Raw genomic sequence first — 23,531 nt, forward strand, 5'->3', positions numbered from 1 at the left:
GATCATACATTAGATGATGGTTTCTCAATTGGAACACATTGAAACAAGTGCAAAGACTTTTTTATTATATCACAGAAAGCTACTTTTTGAGAATTTATAACTCTAGCCTGGGCGGGGAGGAGGTGGAGGAGGAAAAGACAGGGACTAGCTTGGATCCCAGTCAAACTAAAAAGCCATAGCAAGGATGCTACAGAGGAAGATTTTTTCATCTATAATGTCAAAGAATGAGTATCCTATTCTACTAACGCATATATATGGAATTTAGAAAAATGGTAACAATAACCCTGTATGCGAGACAGCAAAAGAGACACAGATGTATAGAACAGTCTTTTGGACTCTGTGGGAGAGGGCGAGGGTGGGATGATTTGGGAGAGTGGCATTGAAACATGTAAATTATCATATGTGAAACGAATCACCAGTCCAGGTTCGTTGCATGATACAGGGTGCTCGGGGCTGGTGTACTGGGATGACCCAGAGGGATGGGACGGGGAGGGAGGTGGGAGGGGGGTTCAGGATGGGGAACACATGTACACCCATGGTGGATTCATGTCATTGTATGGCAAAACCAATACAATATTATAAAGTTAAAAAATTTAAAAAAAAATTAAAAAAAAGAACTAACACAGTTACTTTTCTACTCCCAAAGACAGAAAACCCAATAATTATTTGGTGATCTCAAAATTTACAATGCTACCTCTGTTATATAGACAGATGACCAAGCAAATCAGCCTTTGTAACCATCAACATTTGAACTACAGGTAATTTCTCATTATGAAACAGCAAAATAATCAATGGCCTACTAAGTGTGACTCTCTCAAGTGGTTTTTCTGTAGCCTCTTCATGGTTGACTGAGATACGGAACCTTTGGAAATGAGGAAATGCTCTAACTAGAAGCAACACATTTCTCTTATAAAACAAATACAAATTCATTGTAGAACATTTGGAAAATAAAAAAAAGCTTAAAAAATAACATAAGTCACTTAGAATTCCACCACCCTAAGACAACCACTATTAATTTCAAATAAAAATTGAATTAGTATTGTGCATCTGTCTAGCCTCTCATGTTGAGGAAAGACTTATTAGGTTTCATGTTAAACCCAAGTCAGATTTTGGTAGTCATAATAATTTGTATTAGTCATCTCTAAATTTAGTGATGACATTTTATCCTATTCTAATGCTGTTGTGCTTCTGTTGTTTTGACTGACCAAATTTTTTTTTTGTTGCAATGATGTCAAAACGTATCAAATTTTACATTTTAAATATGTGATATATTGTATGTCTATTATATCTCAATAAAGTTGCTAAAAATAGATTGATCAAACGTGAGGAAAACTGTAAGCAGGTCCTGGATATGACCTTCCTATATGCAAGGCTAAAGTCACTCCTTTTCTAACTCTTAAAAAAGTCTGCAGCCTAACTCATAGTTCTGAAAGTCAACAGAAGATTGTGGTGATGGCTGAGTGGTCAGCCTCACTAAAGCTATCGTTCATTCTGCTTTTACATTTAGATTTTCTGACATCATTAAATATTTTTTCAAAAACACGATTTAACAGTTTTATATTACATACAGTTGATCCTTGAACAACATGGAGGCTAATCCACATATAACTTATAGTCAGCCCTCTGTATCTGTAGTTCCTCTACATACATGAATTCAACCAACCATGGATTGTGTTGTACTGAAAAATATCCACATATAAGTGGATCCACGCAGTTCAAACCCACATTGTTCAAGGGTCAACTGTATATTTATTTAACTATTTCCAAGTAAGTCACTTATATACTTTCAAATTTTTTCTTACATGAAAATGATAGTCTCTTCAATGACTATCCTAAACACTGAATTTCTACATGCCTTTATGATTTTTTTTTTAGGATACTTTCATAATTGTCTTATGGCAAAGAAACCCAGTGTCTTAAATTAGGCTTACCTCTCTCAGTAAATGAAGAACACAAGTTCTTTCATCATGCCCTTTGAGCAGAAGTCTAAGTTTAAAAACTTCTGCTCTTTGCTTCATACTACAAAGCTTACTTCAGAAAGACCACAGGGCTAGCTAGAACCTTGATTTTCTTGCTGTTTGAGAGCATTTCTCAGGCTCAGGTGGGAAGCCAGAGAAATAGGGACCTTTCAGCCACCAGCAAGCTCTACTCAAACAGGGCCACCATGAAAACAACTGCAATTCCCTTCAGTGTGGTTAGTTCATACTTTTCCATTTGAATTTGAACATTAGAGTGGTTGAATGGTGTAAAGTATTACAACTAAGCTTAGAGATGACAAACACAGGTTATAATTATCAAAATTCAGTTAGGAATTAATGTGAAAGCAAATGAACTTTTCTTCAGGATGAACGGTTGGACAGATGCACACTTAACCACTCCATGACCATCCAGAGCCCCAGATGCTGCCTCTTGTTGAACTCACCATGAGGAGTGGAGAACAGACTGAGTAGGATAATAACACTAGGTTGAACTCCATGTTCTATGAGAACCTTTACAGCTTCAATTACAGTATTTCCAGTACCTGAAATCAAATGAAAATCAAATGCATTGGAAACTTTAACATTCATCTCAAAATACCTTTGAAGTTGCTTCAAAGTAAAAGCAGTTTAGTAATCTAACATAAGATACTCCTAGATAAAGCTTCATTTGAAGATGCCCATTTTTTATAAATGATGTTATTTTCAACAACAGACATAACCCATGTACTTTTCAGCTTTCAAATGCACAAGCCCTAAATTCATTCAGTATTTGAGATATCAAATGTAATACCCACCTGCTACCCCCAACTCTAGGATCTGAGCAAGCATAGGAAAAGACTAGAATAGGAGAAAAAAATATTACCTCCAAAGAGAATAAATCCTTGAGAAAACCATTGCTATACTCTGAGCTAGAAAAGGGACATATTTTAATATATATTCCGTGTTCTATATATTTTGCCTCATTAAATCTTTTGCTTCAATCTGTTAATCTTAAAATAGAAGCTTTTTGGAGCTAATAAAGTTTGACTAATGTGTATTTTCTTATTACACAATAAAAATTCCCCAGAGAACTGCCCAGGGCAACTTCAAATCCAACTGAGAAAAACAAAAAAAGAACACATTTAGAAACAGTTTCATTTTTAAAGAAGGGTACCTAGAAGGTAGGCACTAAGCTGAATTTTAACCCTAATCAAAGGTTACAAATTAAATGCAAACAACTCACTGAGAATTGGATACATCAGAAGGACTTTTCTTCTGTAAATGTCTGGGGGGAACTTGGCATAATATACTTTGGCTCTTTGTGTCTCCTCATCACTCTGAATCAGGATCTTTCCAATTCGTATGGATCGACAGCAGTCTCGTAAACCTTGTTCCATGGCCTCACCTTGAAGCAGGAAATAAAAAAGAAAGAGTGATTAAGAGTAGATAGAGTGAAAGTCTGAGAATAAGCCAAAGAAGAGCTTGTGACTATTATTAACACAATAAAGACACTGTCAAAATGGAAGCAATTCTTCTTAAGCTAATAGCTTCCACTTCTGATAAAATATGATTTTATACTTAGTTCAGGTCAATGAAACTAGGTTAAGGGCTGGTCAACGAAACTAGGATAAGCTAACTTTACTGCTGGCTTACAAGTTTTAGAGTTGTCATGCTTCCATGATTACAGGTAATAAAGTGTTTAAGCTGCTCTCTGAACTTTTCTATATCAGGAACATTTTAATTCTATTATTTTAAGGACACTGTATTACTTTCATCAGACAAAAATATAAAATATTATGGAAGAATGAGGGCTGTAGACCAAAGGCTCTCCATTTAGATCAAGCTGACATCAAGAGATATCATGTAGCCCCAGCAATGACTTCAGTGGCAGAGGCTTGGCTGGTAAACAGTGAAAAAGTAATATGCTGTTCCTTCTTCCCCCAGGGATCCAAACCAAAACCACCATTATCCCCTTGGTTTCTGAAGGTAAAGCTATTTTTGAGTCTGAATTCATTTAAGGAAGTGTTTGCTAAAAGTCAATCATTCTCACATCATCTTCAAGATTTCAGGCCACATCAAAATTCTTCTTGTACAGTTATTTACTTAATATTTTTCTTTAAATTAATTATTTTTGTTTACATTTAAGAGGAAACTGTATATCACTAGTGAAAATATAAAAAGTTTCTTTCTAATAGATATGGAAATAAACCAAGAGCTACTAAAGTTAAAAACACCCTCTCTATGCATCACTCCAAGGTCGTCTGGTATACACTAGGGGTGCAAGGACCATGCTGTTGCCTTTAGGGCAGAAGCTGGACTAAAACAGAAGAAATTGTGCCTTAAAAGTCCATCTCCATTGTCTTTACCAGTTTTAAAAGGTTGAACAGCATTGTTCTGAAAATCCTATCATTACTTAAGAGCTACTTTCTATTTTAAAAAAAGGAGCTTAAAGCTCCTATTTTATTTGAGATATCCAGTTGTTCACAAACAGAACTTCATAGCCAGAGAAGCAATGGGAATGTTTATATGTGAAAAAAGAAAAATCCGGGGACTTTCTTGGTGGTCCAGAGATTAAGACTCCACACTCCCAGTGCAGGGGGCATGGGTTCAGTCCCTGGCAGGGCAACTAAGATCCCATATGCACAAGGTTCAGCCAAAGGGAAAAAAATCCATCTGTTTCCAATGCAAGCAAGTGGGGATTCTACCATACCCTGGATCTTGTACAAAGAATAATTAATGAATTAAGTTACTGAATGGAAATAATCATCCCCATGTAACAGGTATAGGTCCTAGTTATAGGCATGTGATTTTGCTGCACAAAGGTTAATTTACAAGGGCAATTGGTTGGACTCAAACACAAACACATTAGACTAGCAATTGGAAATACTTAATCACAGTTAAGTTCTTTTGCCTACATAATCACATACTCAGCAAACATAAAACTAAAAATATTAAACAAGCCATTCAGTCCAGCTCCTGACAGGGTAGGACTGTTCCTCACAAAAGAAATTTAAAAACCAGAACAAAGATTTTCTCTAGTCGAGTGCTCAAAGTTCTACAGGTCTGAATTTGTGCTATTACATACTCCATCAATCTTCAAGCTTCCCTATTCTCTCCAAGATAGTATCATTACATCCTCCTATTCTTCCACTCTCCTCTGAATTTTTCAAAGCTGGCTTGCCCATGGGGACACACCACTAGGGAAGATGCTCTGCAATTAAAATTAGCCAAACTCGGCAATACATGGGCCATGATTCAAAGGCACTATGAGGATAGACAACACAGGTGGTGAGATTTAAGCTCAGGAGACAAGCCTGCCTCTCAGAAAACAGCAACTGTATCTAAGAATGCAGAGAGACAAAGTCACACATACACAAACCTACCGCTTCTCATTATGCTGACCCCACAATTTCCCTTTTCAAATTTCACGCCTTCATACTTGTACCCTGTTGGGGAATAAAACCAAATAATTTATCTTTCATCATTGGAGCAACTATTTATTTAACAAAGTATCTATGGTTTAAAGTAGATGGGCACAGAACAACTCTTGTCCAAACACACTGTATAACATCTTAGGTTCCCTGTGAAACCAATAGGAAGAGTCATGATTTTTCATAGTTAATTCTTCATAAGAAGCCTGTGGGAATAATTGGGAGAGGTAGACTTCATCGAGCAGGAATAAGCCTTATGATAATTACATACACGTTTCTTAAATTGAATTTGGAGGAGAATTGTTGCATTCCAAGAATGTTGCTGCTGCTGCTGCTATGTCGCTTCAGTCGTGTCCAACTCTGTGCGACCCCATAGACAGCAGCCCACCAGGCTCCTCTGTCCCTGGGATTCTCCAGGCAAGAATACTGGAGTGGGTTGCCATTTCCTTCTCCAATGCATGAAAGTGAAGTCGCTCAGTCGTGCCTGACTCTTAGCGACCCCATGGACTGGAGCCTACCAGGCTCCTCCATCCATGGGATTTTCCAGGCAAGAGTACTGGAGTGGGGTGCCATTGCCTTCTCTGTCCAAGAATGCTAGAAACCCCATAAATTCAAACTAGGAGCCCGCTGTGAGCCACAGCAGAGAACCTCCTTATTCCTGTCCACTTTTATTAACCTGCATTCTGTGTTTAAAAGCAGAAGAGAAAGACTGAAGTAATTATCAAGACACATTCATGCCTTGATCTCAGACTGAATTTGTATCAATTTTGATGCAGCAAGGTTAATCCCTAATTTTCACAAAATCAACCTTTGGATATAACAGTTTCCATTATTTAACAAAGAACCATATCAGAATTTCAAATCCCTAAAATAGGGATCCTTGACTGTTCTCTGTTAGAGCAGAACAAATCTAAATACTCTTCTCCAATCCTCATCGTTTTTATTTTCTTTTTTACTTTTCTTTTTTACCTGGAGCTTCCATTGCTAAACCACCCCACACATTTGTTAACACCAGCATCTTCCCCACAAAGGTGAAGGTAAGCTGACAGCAATTCTTAGCTCTGGTCCCAATGTGCCATCATCAAAGGTAACATCCGAATGTTGAAGAATATTTATTAACCTTTAACTGAAACTGACAAACAAGCTATGAACAAAAGTCATTCACATAAATTTCTTTACTAAATGTCCCCAAATTTAATAAGTTGTTTAAAAGAACAGCTCCATGCAGATGGCTCATTTTGCATACTGATTTACTCAGACTGCTTTCTTCTCATTTTCCCCCAATTCCACCACAGAATTTTTATGAGAATATGAGAGTAACAGCCCTGATTACCTGTTGGAGTGGTCACCATGCATTCTTCATATGGCAGCTGATTCAATCCCTCTTCCACAACAAGTCTGATCTAGAGAGTCAAAGGAAGAATAATTTGAGAATTTGCTAAGAATCTCCTGTTAGCTGTTAGCCTCAGGAGTTTAACACCGGGCAAAAGTCAGCAACATACTAGGCAAGGATTTAACTTACAGTAGTAGGAAGGGCCGGAGAAGGCAATGGCACCCCACTCCAGTACTCTTGCCTGGAAAATCCCACGGACAAAGGAGCCTGGTGGACTGCAGTCCATGGGGTCGCGAAGAGTCGGACACGACTGATCAACTTCCCTTTCACTTTTCACTTTCATGCATTGGAGAAGGAAATGGCAACCCACTCCAGTGTTCTTGCCTGGAGAATCCCAGGGACCGGGGAGCCTGGTGGGCTGCCATCTATGGGGTCGCACAGAGTTGGACATGACTGAAGCGACTTAGCAGTAGCAGTAGGAAGGGCGACCCTCTCATGTGTTAGATTCAGTTCAGTTCAGTTCAGTCTCTCAGTCGTGTCCTACTCTTTGTGACCCCATGGACTGCAGCATGCCAGGCCTCTCTGTCCATCACCAACTCCTGGAGTTTACTCAAACTCATGTCCATTGAGTCGGAGATGTCATCCACCATATCATCCTCTGTTGTTCCCTTCTCCTCCCACCTTCAATCTTTCCCAGCATCAGGGTCTTTTCAAATGAGTCAGCTCTTCTCATCAGGTGGCCAAAGTATTGGAATTTCTGCTTCAGCATCAGTCCTTCCAATGAATATTCAGGACTGGTTTCCTTTAGGATGGACTGGTTGGATCTCCTTGCAGTCCAGGGGACTCTCAAGAGTCTTCTCCAACACCACAGTTCAAAAGCATCAATTCTTCGGCACTCAGACTTCTTTATAGTCCAACTCTTACATCCACACATGACTACTAGAAAAACCATAGCTTTGACTGGATGGAGCTTTGTTGGCAAAGTAACGTCTCTGCTTTCTAATATGCTGTCTAGGTTGGTCATAACTTTCCTTCCAAGGAGCAAGCGTCTTTTAATTTCATGGCTGCAGTCGCCATCTGCAGTGATTTTGGAGCCCCAAAAAATAGTCTCTCACTGTTTCCAGTTTCCCTATCTATTTGCCATGAAGTGATGGGACCAGATGCCATGATCTGAGCCTTCTGAATGTTGAGTTTTAAGCCAACTTTTTCACTCTCCACTTTAACTTTCATCAAGAGGCTCTTTAGTTCCTCTTTGCTTTCTACCATAAGGGTGGTGTCATCTGCATATCTGAGGTTATTGATATTTCTCCCAGCAATCTTGATTCCAGCTTATGCTTCATCCAGCCCAGAATTTTGCATGATATACTCCGCATATAAATTAAATAAGCAGGGTGACAATATACAGCCCTGACATATTCCTTTCCTGATTTGGAACCAGTCTGTTGTTCCATGTCCAGTTCTAACTGTTGTTTCTTGACTTGCATACAGATTTCTCAGGAGGTAGGTCAAGTGGTCTGGTATTCCCATCCCTTGAAGAATTTTCCACATTTTTTTGTGATCCACACAGTCAAAAGGCTTTGGCATAGTCAATAAAGCAGAAGTAGATGTTTTTCTGGACCTGTTAGATTTTCTGTTAGATTCAGAGATAGAACCAAATGTCAGGCTGCTTGCTGCTAGGTATCCAACCTTGGTGAGGCACGTGATTGTCACTAAAAGTCTCAAGTATGCCTTCTGATTATCATTCAGTTAGTCCAGGCTATATTATGAGAAATGCAAAACCACAGCAAGTGCAAGAGTCATGGCTGGAACACTTGGACATAATATACTTCTGGTAACTGGAAATAGTGCCCACTGGGAACTGCTTTGCCTTATTTAGTCTTTGAAATTGTTAAGTTGGATGCTTTTTAACAAAGGCCCACCATGATGCGAAATAAATCCTGAATTTCTTAGGAGGAAATAAATGAGTGGATGGAACTGAACCAATTTACTGAGCTTGAAGTAGGATACAGTTGAATGTATTAGGACTTCCCAGCTTAAAGAAAAAAGGCTCCTAATGATCTTAATGTGTACAGAGCAAAGAATCCATCAGAACTACAAGGAATATCCTCCAAAACCCATCAGATATTCCTATGAACATCCAGAGGCCACTACAAAAAGGCAGTGCTGAGTCTGTAGAGCACATTTTCTCCAATCAGTATTACATTACTGATTAAGAACACCAAGGAGAAATGTCAAGCCCTATGCTCTGTTATCACAACAAAACACCCTGCTGCTGTTAAAATGATAAATGTTAAATGGGCTGCACTGTGTCAACCTGGAGTACCAGAGGGTCCAGGAACCTCATGAATACTGTGTGTGTGTGTGTGTGCATACTCACCTCTAGCCACCACCATCTGTAGAGATTAATGTTTCTTATGAGCAAAGTACAAAGAAAGATGAGGATCATTTTCTTTGAAGAGCCTTGTTTTCCTTCTAGTAATACTCCTCCAAAGAGTCTTACCACCTGCCCATCTCCTCCAACTTTGGGACAAGAATTAGTGTGTCCAAGATTTACAGGAGAACATAAACCAGAAGAAGGGTTTAACCTCTTCTCAAGAGTTAAAATTCAAAATCTGAGTGCCAGGAAAGCCAATCCTGACAAATTCAGGACAGAATTAATGTCAACTATAACAGGACCCTTGTGCTAGAAGAGACAGTATACTAGAAATCCCCATCATCAGAAACCTCAACAGCTCCAGTCCCTACCACAACCACAACTGACCTTCCACACCCCGCACCCCCAATATCAGGACCTTCACATCTAACTTCAGAGAACAGAGAGGTCCAAAATTACCATCCACTCAGGTGAATTTTGCCCCGGGTCCTTATTATCTCATTTGACTAAGATATAATGCCTGCCCTTTCAAGCAAGCATTTGATAATAACCATGATCTTAATTCCTATGTTCTATAGGAAAATGGCACAAGGAGAGCAAAAGGAAGAAAGAGAGAGAAATCATTTTCTATCAGTGAACACCAAGATCTCTGTTTCCCCCCACAGCAGCCACTGACACAACTGTCTTGAACCCTTTGGTTTGATAAAAGCAAAAAGAATAACCTATCACTCTAAGAATGTCAACTACATTTATCTTGATGCAATCCAAGGACTTTTACTGTCCCTGGAAGCTCAAATAGAAGTGGCCTTTGAACCAAGAATACATAAAAGTCAAAAGTAGAATATGTGCTGTCTATACTCTTTTGGAATAAAGACTTCCCTAGGAAAAATGCAAATGAAGAGTTTCATACCTCCCCCTATACAACATCATCACATTCCCTTTAATAATCTATCTTCTACTATCTAGTATCTGGTTATAACTATAAGCTTAATAAGTCACTTTTCTTTCTTTCCCAGACTAAACAATGAGAATAGTATTTATACTGTAAACCACACAAGATCAGGGACCATGTCTTTATGCTTTACCACTGAATCTCCTCCCACCTACAACACAGTCTGGCACAGTGTCTGACTCACATGAGTTCAATGTATATTTCACGAAGTGATGAATACTAGGAACCACAGTAGAACATCTGTCAACCTCATTCCAAGCACGAAACAAACTTAGATATACACACAAGAAGTAAACAGGGCTTACCTAAGACAGCCCAGTTTGGCCTGAGATCCTCTCAGATGACACTAGCTAAACAGAATTGGGCTTGGTCAATTCTTAACAGGAATTCCCTACGTGTAGACAGTATCCACATGTGAAGATACTACAGAAAATAAGAGGCAAGATAGATATCCATCCCCATGTAAACTATAAGATAGCTATTAGCTTTTGTGCATTCTATGGACACCACAAGGGTAACTACTAGGTCTCTTTACATCTTTGGTTTCCTTTTAATTTACTTCACTTCACTGACCTAAGAAGAGGTACTTAAGACTGAGGATCAAGTTACCAAGATCCACTTGAAAAGTAGTGGTACATCAGAACTATAGACAGTGAGTTCGTAGACAATGATTTGAGGTGAATGGAATTGAGGCAGAGTTTTAATGAAAGAGTAGAAACAACACTTGCAAAGTCTAGCAAGATGTTACTTGGTACCATCTCTCTCAACCTCAGAATGTTCTCAAACAAAAAGCCCCTTGGGCTACTATGATTGTAACACTAGGAACAACAATGAAATGAAGATTGAAAACCTCCATCCACCTACCAAACGATCCGCAGAAAACATGAAGTCCCCTCTACTGGCTGTCCTAAAAAAAAAAGTACAAGTTTTAGTCTAGATTAGAGCTTTAAAGTGAAATATTACTTAACATATATACAGTAACACAGATATTAAAACCTATTACATGATAAAAGCTTACCTGTAATAGACTATTATTGAGACATGATATTTTTCACTAGGATACAGGAACCTAAATGGAATGACTTGATATTATTGAAAATGCTCATCTGATATCATTAGAGACAGAAATTGAAAAGATCATGTAGTCTCCCACTGAACTGCTCAAGTATATACTCTTCAACCAGGAGATGAACAAGTTCCTCCTGGAAAATGGCAGCATATCCAGAGCTTAAGTTAAGAAAAAAAAATTGCAGTAAGAAAACCAGGTTCTCCCCATTCTCACGCACCATTCATCCCAATTTAAAATGCTTATTACCAACATAAGTAACCATCTACTTTGCCTCTAATTCTTTCTGGAATGAGAACTGTACAAACAAGTTAATCCTCTATTTTTGTTATTGCTTCCAAGAACACATAACCTAATTAACAAGACCTCTTTTGCAAACTATTGATAAATTGTTCCATTTTTCAATCAAATAGCTTATTCCATAGATCTTTCTACCAATTTCCTGTACAATTCCTTCTGGTCAGTATTTTCAGATCCTGAGGTACCCAAGTAATAATAACCCAAGGTTGCACCCACCCACAAACTGTTAAAACAGCCAAAAGGGAAATGTTATAAGGCTGACATTTTTTTCTTTTGTAAAAATGTATTATTGTTCCTTCTCCTTCTCTCATGTAACTTAAATCATCTGACTGATTTACAGTTTATATACGTAATAATCCCCATCTGCCTGCCCATTGCATACCTAAAATATTCCCCAACATAGCATCAAAATGGCATATGCGAGCATATATTATCTCAGTATACCATTAATCACAACTCTTTTTCAAGCTGCATTTATTTCTCTGACAGGAAAAAGCAATGAAATATCCCTTACACAAATGGAGTTAGGTTTCTTAGAGTAACCACAGTTCTTTCATTATTACAGATACTAACTCTCTAAAATATAGCAAGAATATACATCTAGGTCTGTATTCTTTATATATAAATACTCCCTAAACTCAGAAAACTCTATCCACATGACTATACACAGAGAGCTCATTTAAAACAGGCTTTAGGGGCTCCCCTGGTGGCCCAGTGGTAAAGAACTGCCTGCCAGTGCAGGAAACACCAGTTCAGTCCCTGATCCAGGAAGATCCCACATGTAGTGGAGTAACTAAGCCCATGTGCCACAACTATTGAGCCTGTGCTCCAGAGCCCAGCAGCCACAACTACTGAGCCAATGTGCCACAACTACTGAAGCCCACACACCCTAGAGCGCATGCTCCACAACAAGAGAAGCCACTGTAATGAGAAACCCCCACATGGCAGCTACAGAGTAGCCTCCACTCACTGCAACTAGAAAAAAGCCTACATAGCAACGAAGATCCAGCACAACCAAAATAAATAAATAAATAAAACAGGCTTTATTTTATGTATTGCAGTTTTCGAATGAAAATATACTATTACATCAGCACCTTTCATTTCTATAATAAGTCTTCACAACATGCTTGTCAAAGAAGTAAAAGTCAGTGAACCACACACACACACAAAAGAAAATACTGAAGACTACTACCCTGTTTGGTAGACCTACATAAACTTGTCTAAACAGCCAGAACACAGTTTTTCAATAAGGTAGGAAAGTCTGGATTCTTTAAGAAAAGTCTTAAAAAAATATCCAGTAATATATTTTGAGAACACACCTGAAATACTTGTCTTTAATTTCTGATCAGTTACACATAAATATATTACAAAGAAAAGTTATATTAGGTTAAGAGATTGGAGTTGTTCAAATTCATTATTTTACTTTAGAATGAAACATTTTAACATCTTCACATTCTCCTTAAAAATATCAGCTTCAGTTGACAACTTTTGCATGATAAACATTTCTCTACATTCCAAAAAAAGTACATGATGTGAGAACCTAATAAGAACTATCATCTCTTGATAGTTATTTAACTTCCAGTAAAACTCAGTCATCCCACTATAAACAGTAATTACTAACCTATACACTGCTGTTTTTGACAGACTTCAGACTCATTCCATTCACTTTGAATCAATTTAGAAATTAAAGTAAAGCTAGAATACAGTAAATTGGTTGCATTTTGAACAAAACCCACAGTGTTCTTCAATATCCACATCTAAATCCTTTACATTGTTAACACCAGAGTTTCATTAAGCAGATATTTCCTGTTAGATAAATCAAGTTGCATATAATCTCTAGGCCTCTACTTTAGACCCAACACTGGACTAAAGTATGTGTTAATAAAGATGTTTTAATGTAAACCAGATCCCAGGTCTTATTCACTCCATATACTTGGTTTCAAATCATAACTCTATTCACCTCTGTCTCAAAACCATTCTTTAAAAAAATCTGTGATACTGTAAACAAAGTTTTGAGAGACATTTTAATCATTTTGTATCTGATAACTTTCCCAAATAAAATCTAATACAAGATCATCACAAAACAACAAACACACTGACACACACCCCTGGATTATTGTATAATATATTCAAATATTTAAACAGTGATATCCAGGCGCTCATAATTCAAAGCACAGAAATCTAATTAATGTTGAGTACCTTTTAAGTTGTGTGAACTCCAAATAGGATTAATAATGCAGACCTAACCATATCTGACCGGAGAAGGCAATGGCAACGCACTCCAGTACTCTTGCCTGGAAAATCCCATGGACGGAGGAGCCTGGTAGGCTGCAGTCCATGGGGTCGCTAAGAGTCGGACACGACTGATCGACTTCCCTTTCACTTTTCACTTTCATGCATTGGAGAAGGAAATGGCAACCCACTCCAGTGTTCTTGCCTGGAGAATCCCAGGGACGGGGGAGCCTGGTGGGCTGCCGGCTACGGGGTCGCACAGAGTTGGACACAACTGAAAAGACTTCGCAGCAACAACCATATCTGAGAAAAGTGCCAACTTATCCTGACACTTTGCCCAACAAAAGTGCCACACATCTGTAGTAACAAAATGAAAGCCAAAGATACCATTAAAAATATATATATATTTCACAGTGAAACAACAAAAGAATGAGAATCACGCCAGAAACCATATCCTCACTTCAATGTGGATTTGGCAAATCGGACTCTTCCCTACTTAAGACAGTGTATAAAGCACTTTAAAGTTTCCAGGGAAGCTACAGTAATTGAATATAGTTTAAAACATGGACATCTCAAAGCAGACCCAAACCAAGATGAAATCAGGAGAAATCTCTGACCTTTCTTTCAAAATGGGCCAATAGGTATTATCATCCACAATATATGGAACTATGAGGGGAATGTTTTATAATATGAAAAAATTAAGACTTCAAGTAGAGATCTTCTCCTCTCTTCTTACTAGACCTCACTACTACTACTAACTACTTTGCTCTTGCTGCTACTACTACTACTACCACTACCACCACCACTAGAGGAATTCTCTAGTATTTTGGAAGACATCCTTTCCTGGGGCAATTACAACTTCAATTTCTAGAGCAGAAACTGCCATTTGATCACTACATGCTACTTATCTGTTCAAAATAAACTTGAAAACCTCACCTCTTGATAAGAAAAATGATTTTAATAACTGTACACACACGCACAAGCATACAGATTTATTTACAAGCATTTACTTAAATGGTCCAAAAGTAACAACAGGTAACAGTAATATACATATATTATTCCCTTTCCCACAGATCATCATTTGTTAAAAGCTTCCTTGGTGCTAAGTACTAAGCACTTTTGATACATTATCTGATCTAATCCTCATATAATCTTAACAAGTAGAGTCTGCTATTATCAATACCACTTTTTTAGTAATGAAAGTAGAGAGGCTTACAGAGATGAAGAATTCCAAGGTTCTCCCCAGCCTGAAGCTAAGTCCCTGAATAAAGCTATTATCTATATTTTGCTATAATAAGGGAATGTTTACTAAAAAGTAACCAGTTTTTAGGTGTATTTTAATGATATTTATCTCCCTGTGAATCAGATGGGCATTTACATACAATGCAAATAATGAAATAAAGATTCTGGCAGGCAAATCATTAAAATGTTCCTTTTTAAGATGGAGAAGCTACTATTATAATGCGGCTTGTAAAGAGTTTATTGTTGTTGTTGTTCAGTCGCTCAGTCATGTCCAACTCTTCACAACCCCATGGACTGCAGCACACCAGGCTTCCCTGCCCTTCACCATCTCCCGGAGCTTGCTCAAACTCATATCCATTGAATCAGAGATGCTATCCAACCATCTCATCCTCTGTCATCCCCTTCTACTGCCTTCAATCTTTCCCAGCATCAGGGTCTTTTCTAGCTGGTTCTTTGCATCAGGTGGCCAAAGTATTGGTTTCAGTTTCAGCATCAGTCCTTCTAATGAATATTCAGGATTGATTTCCTTTAGGATTGACTGGTTTGATCTCCTTACAGTCCAAGGGACTCACAAGAGTATTCTCCAACATCACAGTTCAAAAGCATCAATTTTTCAGCACTCAGCCTTCTTTATAGTCCAACTCTCACATTCATACATGACTACTGGAAAACCATAGCTTTAACCAGACAGACCTTTGTCAGCAAAGTAATGTCTGCATTTTAATATGCTGTCCAGCTTAGTCATAGCTTTCCTTCCAAGGAGTATGAGTCCTTTAATGTCATGGCTGCAGTCACCATCTGCAGTGATTTTGGAGCCCCCCAAAAAATAACATTTGTCACTGTTTCCATTGTTTCCCCATCTCCTTTCCATGAAGTGATGGGACCGGATGCCATGATCTTTGTTTTCTGAATGCTGAGTTTTAAGCCAGCCAGCTTTTTCACTCTCCTCAAGAGGCTCTTTAGTTCTTAGATTTATGCCATAAGTGTGGTGTCATCTGCATATGAGGTTATTGATACTTCTCCTGGCAATCCTGATTTCAGCTTGTGCTTCATCCAGCCTGGCATTTCACATGATGTACTCTGCATATAAGTTAAATAAGCAGGGTGACATTATACAGCCTTGACATACTCCTTTCCCAATTTGGAATCAGTCCATTGTTCCATGTCCGGTTCTAATAGTTGCTTCTTGACCTGCATATAGGTTTTGCAGGAGGCAGGTAAGGTCCCATCTCTTTAAGAATTTTCCAGTTTGTTGTGATCCACACAGTCAAAGGCTTTAGCACAGTCAATGAGGCAGAAGTAGATGTTTTTCTGGAATTCTCTTGCTTTTTCTATGATCCAACAGATGTTGGCAGTTCGACCTCTAGTTCCTCTGCCTTTTTTAAATGCAGCTTGAACATCTGGAAGTTCTCGATTCATGTACTATTGAAGCCTGGCTTGGAGAATTTTGAGCATTGCTATGTTAGCATGTGAAGTGAGTGCAATTTTGTGGTAGTTTGAACACTCTTTGGCATTGCCCTTCTTTGTGAATATAAAGGATATATAATTAAGGTTAATACAAGAATACACCTTATTCAAATGATTAAATTAAAACCTGTCACTCATAACTTAAAAGACAATTTAATTTAAATCAAACCCCGTAAATACAAAAAAAGATTCAAAATAAGTAAAAAAAATAAATCAAACCCTAGAAGTATTGAATTAGGTACTATTTTTGAAAATGAGGATTATACACAAGGATTGCCTTTAGCATTTGCTGTGGGAGAAGTTAAGTCTGGGCATAAAGTTGCCATATTTAGCAAATAAAAATACAGGACACCCAGCTAAATTTGTATTTCAGAAGTGTGTCACATACAGTGTTTAGGATATATTTATACTAAGAAAAAGTATTCACTGTTTATCTGAACTCAAATTTAACTGGGAGTCCTGTATTTACCGAGCAACCTAAGCTAAGGAGGAAGAACTAATTCGGACTCAGTTTTAGCCCAATATGATCTTGTTTGTTTTTGTTTAAGCAACAGGTTAAAGGGAAGTAAAAATAGAAGCTTTTCTGGCAAGTTTAAACCAAAAAACTGTTTCACTAAGAGTTAATGTTTAGTGGAAGATCCAAAAAACATAAGCTCTACTTCCATGGTGGTTGTGGTAGTTTAGTCACCAAATCATGTCCCACTCTTGCAACCCCATGGACTATAACCTGGTAGGCTCCTCTGTCCATGGGGATTCTCCAGGCAAGAATACTGGAGTGGGTTACCATGCCCTCTTCCAGGGGATCTTCCCAACCCAGGGATCAAATCTTCGCTCCTACACTGCAGGTAGATTCTTTACCACTGAGCCATCAGGAAGAGCAAGCTCTACTACCATAGCTACTTTTTTATGTTATCATTCAAAAAGAATAGCTCCAATGTTTGTCATGGTATGCAGATGATTTAGAAATTATTTTCCTCCTCCTCCCTTCCCCCTCAAAAACAAAACAAAACAACAACAACAAAAAAAACCCAGTCTTGGAGCAAACCTAATCTGATGTGAAAAACAAAAACAAAAAATAGTTTTTAGAGTGCTACCTGCCAAATACAAGTCATCAGGACCACAGCTCTTTAGAGCCTTAAGAATCTCATAAAACAGTGGCATTATTTATTCACACCTCAAGGCAGAGTTCAATGCAAACATTTGAGATCAGGTAGAAAAATAAGTTGTTCAGTAGCTCAGTTGTGTCCGACTTTTTGTGACGCCATGAACTGCAGCACACTAGGCTTCCCTGTCCTTCACTATTTCCCGGAGTTCGTTCAAACTCATGTCCATTGAGCTGGTGATGCCATCCAACCATCTCATCCTCTGTCATCCCCTTCTCCTCCTGCCTTCTATCTTTCCCAGCATCAGTCTTTTCCAGCATTGGAAAATACAACAGAGACATGTATAAAGAAGCAACATCCTCACTCCTGGCCTTAAGCCAGTTAGAAAATTCACACAGAAAACCAAAATCATGTCCATGATTTAAATAACTTGTAGGTCACAGTGTTTTCTGTGATTGACTTTTTGGTTTTGTACAAGTTGAAGGGGTTCTGAGATTTCTCCAGTCTCAGGGTGATGGCAGGCCAGGCTCTCTAGGCTGGCTCTGTGCAATTTAGAATCCCTGGTTCAGCCTATACCCCACAACCAAAACCAGTGAAATCACAATACGAGGGAGAATAGCCATTCTCCCATGGTCAGTGGCCCAGACTGAGTACAGCACAAACACATGTGGTATCTTAAAAGCTACAAGCACTCAGATTCCACCCAACTACTATTCAACTCTAAGGATGGGTTCCAAAAAAAAAAAAAAGACTCCCCAAGCAATTCAAATGAACAGCATTGGTTAAGAACATTACCAAGACAAATGACTCAAATCACATCAAGCTGCCTTCATATTATGGCTGCACAGGATGTTCATCCATCCTGAGGTTAACGGTCTTCCCATCAGGTGACTAAAAAAGTCCACAAGGCTGAATGCGCTCCTTCTTTAATGCTATTTCATGGACTAAAATAAGATTGTTCAACTTTCATCCAAGCTGCCTGCTGCCATGGCAAAATCCCTTTGAGGGCAAATATACAGGAAACATGCAATAGTTCATGAAACAGCTTTACTTTAATGTTTCAGGAGACGAAAACCAACAACAACAACAACGGCAGTGCAGGGGGTGATCTTTTCAATACACTGCACTGCCTTATATATGAAGTCATCAACTATGTTCAAGCGAACTGTGCATTACACTCAGATTTTGCTGCGTTTAATATATAAAGGAGGCAGAAAGGGAAGGATGTGTGGTTTAAATCCATTGCAGCAACAAAAACTGTAAATGAAGCAGTTGTTTCTTTCTGAGTTCACCAGTGACACCTGTGTGACTGAGTAAATTATCTGATCATTTGATATTTAGATTACTGGATACTCAGAAAACCATTTCTTTGAAATTCAATAATACAACCAACATATTATGTTGCAAATACTGTGCAGTTCAAAAAAATAAACACATTTAAAATCAGTGCAATGTTCTCAACATTACCTGCTTTATGTATTTACAACATGCAGTCCTCTTATTCAACTCCATTTCTTCATGCCAAAGTCAATTTAGAAAGCAATTCCTTCAGTAAATAGATACTAAGGACCAGGAACAATAAAAGGAATAACAAGTACTCCAATGGCTTCCATCATGAGACAGTTCCATAGTGCATATACATAATGTCACATCAAAATAGAGAAGAGCATAAGGGTCCAAGGAAGACAGACTGTGATAGGTACGATAACTATAGCCATGTAAATATAGCTGCTTTAACCACCAGCACTCTACACCAGTCCCCCAAAGGGGATGAAACAACAGATCCTCTTTGTGTGAGAGGATACCAATTTTTGAAGATAAAGGAACAGAGGCCTCTATTAACAAACAGATTTGAGTAACAAAAACAAAACTAAGTGTCTCCATTCTAAATAACTAAACATTGATCCAGTTCAGTTCAGACGCTCAGTCGTGTCCAACTCTTTATGATCCCACAGACTGCAGCATGACAGGCTTCCATGTCAATTAGTTATCAAAATTAGCATCAATTGGTTATCAAAAATTGTAGTGAGTTTTTCTATTCTGTATCATAGCAGGATAAAAATTATCTAGGCTCTCTCCGTGTTTTTTTTTTTTTTTTTTAATAAGAATGTGAGTTCTATATTTTGGAGATTAATCCCTTGTTGATTGCTTTGTTGAAAATATTTTCTCCCATTCTGGTTGTCTTTCATTTTGTTTATGGTTACCTTTGCTGTACGAAAGTTTTTTCTTGTAATTTATTTTTTAATTGAAGGATAATTACTTTACAGAATTTTGTTGGTTTCCACCAAACATCAACATGAATCAGCCATATGTTCCCCCCCTCTTGAACCTCCCTCCCATCTCCCCCCTCATCCCACCCTTCTAGGTTGTTACAGACCCCCTGTTCCAGTTTCCTGAGTCATACAGCAAATTCCCATTGGCTATATATTTTACATATGGTAATGTAAGTTTCCATGTTATTGTCTCTATACATCCCACCCTCTTCTTCCTCCCCCTGCCTCCATGTTCATAAGTCTGTTCTCTATGTCTGTGTCTCCATCACTGCCCTGCAAATAATTTCATCAGTACCAAGACCTAAATATAAGACCAGAAACTATGAAACTCTTAGAGGAAAACATTGGCAGAACACTCAATGACATAAATCAAAGCAAGATCCTCTAGGACCCACCACCTAGAGTAATGGAAATGAAAACAAAAATAAATAAGTGGGACCTAATTAAACTTAAAAGCTTTTGCACAACAAAGGAAACTGTAAACAAGATGAAAAGACAACCCACAGAATGGGAGAAAATAATAGCAAATGAAACAACTGACAAAAGATTAATTTCCAAAATATATAAGCAGTTCATACAAGCCAATAACAGAAAAACAAACAACCCAATCAAAAAGTGGGAAAAGAACCTTAACAGACATTTCTCCAAAGACACACAGATGGCTAACAAACACATGAAAAGATGCTCAACATCACTCATTATTAGAGAAATGCTAATCAAAACTACAATGAGATATCACCTCATACAGGTCAGAATGGCCATTATTAAAAAGTCTACAAACAGTATATCCTGGAGAGGGTGTGGAGAAAACCGAACTCTCTCCCACTGTTGGTGGGAATGTAAATTGATATAGCCACCATGGAAGAAGGTACGGAGATTCCTAAAAAAAAAAAAAAAAAACACTAGGGAAAAAACCCATCATTAGTTAGTTCGGTCGCTCAGTCGTGTCCGACTCTTTGTGACCCCATGGACTGCAGCATGCCAGGCCTCCCTGTTCACCACCAACTCCCAGAGTTTACTCCAACTCACATCCATTGAGTCGGTGATGCCATCCAATGATCTCATCCTCTGTCGTCCCCTTCTCCTCCCGCCTTCAATCTTTCCCAGAATCAGGGTCTTTTCAAATGATTCAGCTCTTCTCATCAGGTGGCCAAAGTACTGGAGTTTCAGTTTCAGTCCTTCCAGTGAATATTCAGGACTGATTTCCTTTAGGATGGACTGGTTGGATCTCCTTGTAGTGCAAGGGACTCTCAAGAGTCTTTTCAACATCACAGTTCAAAAGCATCAATTCTTCCGTACTCAACTTTCTTTATAGTCCAACTCTCACATCCCTACATGACTAATGGGAAAACCATAGCCTTAACTAGATGGACCTTTGTTGGCAAAGTAATGTCTCTGCTTTTGAATATGCTGTCTAGGTTGATCATAACTTTTCTTCCAAGGAGTAAGCGTCTTTTAATTTCAAGGCTGCAGTCACCATCTGCAGTAATACTGGAGCTCAAAAAAATAAAGTCTGCCACAGTTTCCACTGATTCTCCATCTATTTGCCATGAAGTGATGGGACCAGATGCCATGGTCTTTGTTTTCAGAAAGTTGAGCTTTAAGCCAACTTTTTCACTCTCCACTTTCACTTCCATCAAGAGGCTTTTTAGTTCCTCTTCACTTTCTGCCATAAGGGTGGTGTCATCTGCATATCTGAGGTTATTGATATTTCTCCCGGCAATCTTGATTTCAGCTTGTGCTTCATCCAGCCCAGTATTTCGTGTGATGTACTCTGTATATAAGTTAAATAAGCACAGTGACAATATACAGCCTCGATGTACTCTTTTTCCTATTTGGAACCAGTCTGTTGTTCCATGTCCAGTTCTAACTGTTGCTTCCTGACCTGCATACAGCTTCCTCAAGAGGCAGATCAGGTGGTCTAGTATTCCCATCACTTTCAGAATTTTCCACAGTTTATTGTGATTCACACAGTCAAAGGCTTTGGCATAGTCAATAAAGCAGAAATAGATGATTTTCTGGAACTCTCTTGCTTTTTCGATGATCCAGCAGATCTTGGCAATTTGATCTCTGGTTCCTCTGCCTGTTCTAAAACCAGTTTGAACATCTGGAAGTTCACAGTTCATGCATTGTTGAAGCCTGGCTTGGAGAATTTTGAGCATTACTTTACTAGCATGTGAGATGAGTGCAATTGTGCAGTAGTGTGAGCATTCTTTGGCATTGCCTTTCTTTGGGATTGGAATGAAAATGTACCTTTTCCAGTCCTGTGGCCACTGCTGAGTTTTCCAAATTTGCTGGCATATTGAGTGCAGCACTTTCACAGCATCATCTTTCAGGATTTGAAATAGCTCAACTGGAATTCCATCACCTCCACTAGCTTTGTTTGTAGTGATGCTTCCTAAGGCCCACTTGACTTTGCATCCCAGGATGTCTGGCTCTAGGTCAGTGATCACACCATCGTGATTATCTGGGTTGTGAAGACCTTTTTTGTACAGTTCTTCTGTGTATTCTTGCCACCTCTTCTTAATATCTTCTGCTTCTGTTAGGTCCATACCATTTCTGTCCTTTACTGAGCCCATATAACCCATCAACCAACTCCTAGGCATATACTTTAAGGAAAACAAAATTGAAAAAAACACATGTACCCCAATGTTCACTGCAGCACTATTTACAATAGCTAGAACATGGAAGCAACCTAGATGTCCATCGACAGATGAATGGATAAAGAAGCTGTGGTACATATATACAATGGAACATTACTCAGCCATAAAAAGGTATGCATTTGAGTCAGTTCTAATGAGGTAGATGAACCTAGAGCCTATTATACAGAGTGAAGTAAGTCGGAAAGAGAAAGATAAATATTGTATATTAATGTACATGGAATGTAGAGAGACGATACTGATGAAAGTATTTGCAGGGAAGCAATGGAAACACAGACATAGTGTTTTTTTTTTTAAATTCTTTTAACTGAAGGAAAATTGCTTTACAGATATGCAAAGCTTTCAAATTCAATTAAGTCCCATTTGTTTATTTTTGTTTTTATTTTCATTACTTAAAGAGATGGGTCAAAAAAGATCTTGCTGCGTAACTTAGAGTGTTCTGCCTATATTTTCCTATAAGAGTTTCACAGTGTCCAGCCTTACATTTAGGTCTTTAAGCTATTTTGAGTTTATTTTTGTGCATGGTGTTATGGAGTATTCTAATTTCATTCTTTTACATGGAGCAGTAGAGTTTTGCTAGCACCACTTACTGAAAAAACTGTCTTTTCTCCACTGTATAATCTTGCCTCCTTTGTCACAGGTTACTTGACCATTGGTGCATGAGTTTTTCTCTGCACTTTCTATTCTGTTCCATTGATCTATATTTCTGTTTTTGTACCAGTACCATACTGCCTTGATTACTGTAGCTTTGATTATTTGCAAAGCAGAAATAGAGACACAGATGTAGAGAACAAACTTATCAATACCAACTGGGGAAGGGAGGGTGGGAGAAAGTGGGAGACTGGGATTGACATTTATACACTACTATGTACAAAAGTAGGAAGTCAAGAAACACCTGGAGTAACAGGTAAATTTGGCCTTGGAATATGGAATGAAGCAGGGCAAAGACTAATAGAGTTTTGCCCAGAAAATGCAATGATCATAACAAACACCCTCTTCCAACAACACAAGAGAAGACTCTACACATGGACATCACCAGATGGTCAACACCAAAATCACACTGATTATATTCTTTGCAGCCAAAGATGGAGAAGCTCTATACAGTCAGCAAAAACAAGACCAGGAGATGACTATGGCTTA

General features: G+C 38.4%; 1 protein-coding gene across 2 annotated transcripts in view; it reads right to left on the reverse strand.

Moving 5' to 3' along the window:
* UPRT (uracil phosphoribosyltransferase homolog) overlaps positions 1-23,531 on the reverse strand; it is a 30,171-nt gene that overhangs the window by 1,556 nt on the left and 5,084 nt on the right. For both annotated transcript variants that reach the window (XM_005227971.5, NM_001076245.2), the window contains 5 exon segments: positions 10,913-10,955; positions 6,723-6,792; positions 5,342-5,404; positions 3,202-3,363; positions 2,423-2,521 (listed from right to left, as the gene is read on the reverse strand). In XM_005227971.5, the coding sequence (XP_005228028.1) occupies positions 2,423-2,521; positions 3,202-3,363; positions 5,342-5,404; positions 6,723-6,792; positions 10,913-10,955 (437 nt within the window).

The sequence above is a fragment of the Bos taurus genome, chromosome X (assembly GCF_002263795.3).
Source record: "Bos taurus isolate L1 Dominette 01449 registration number 42190680 breed Hereford chromosome X, ARS-UCD2.0, whole genome shotgun sequence".
Classification (NCBI taxonomy): Eukaryota; Metazoa; Chordata; class Mammalia; order Artiodactyla; family Bovidae; genus Bos; species Bos taurus.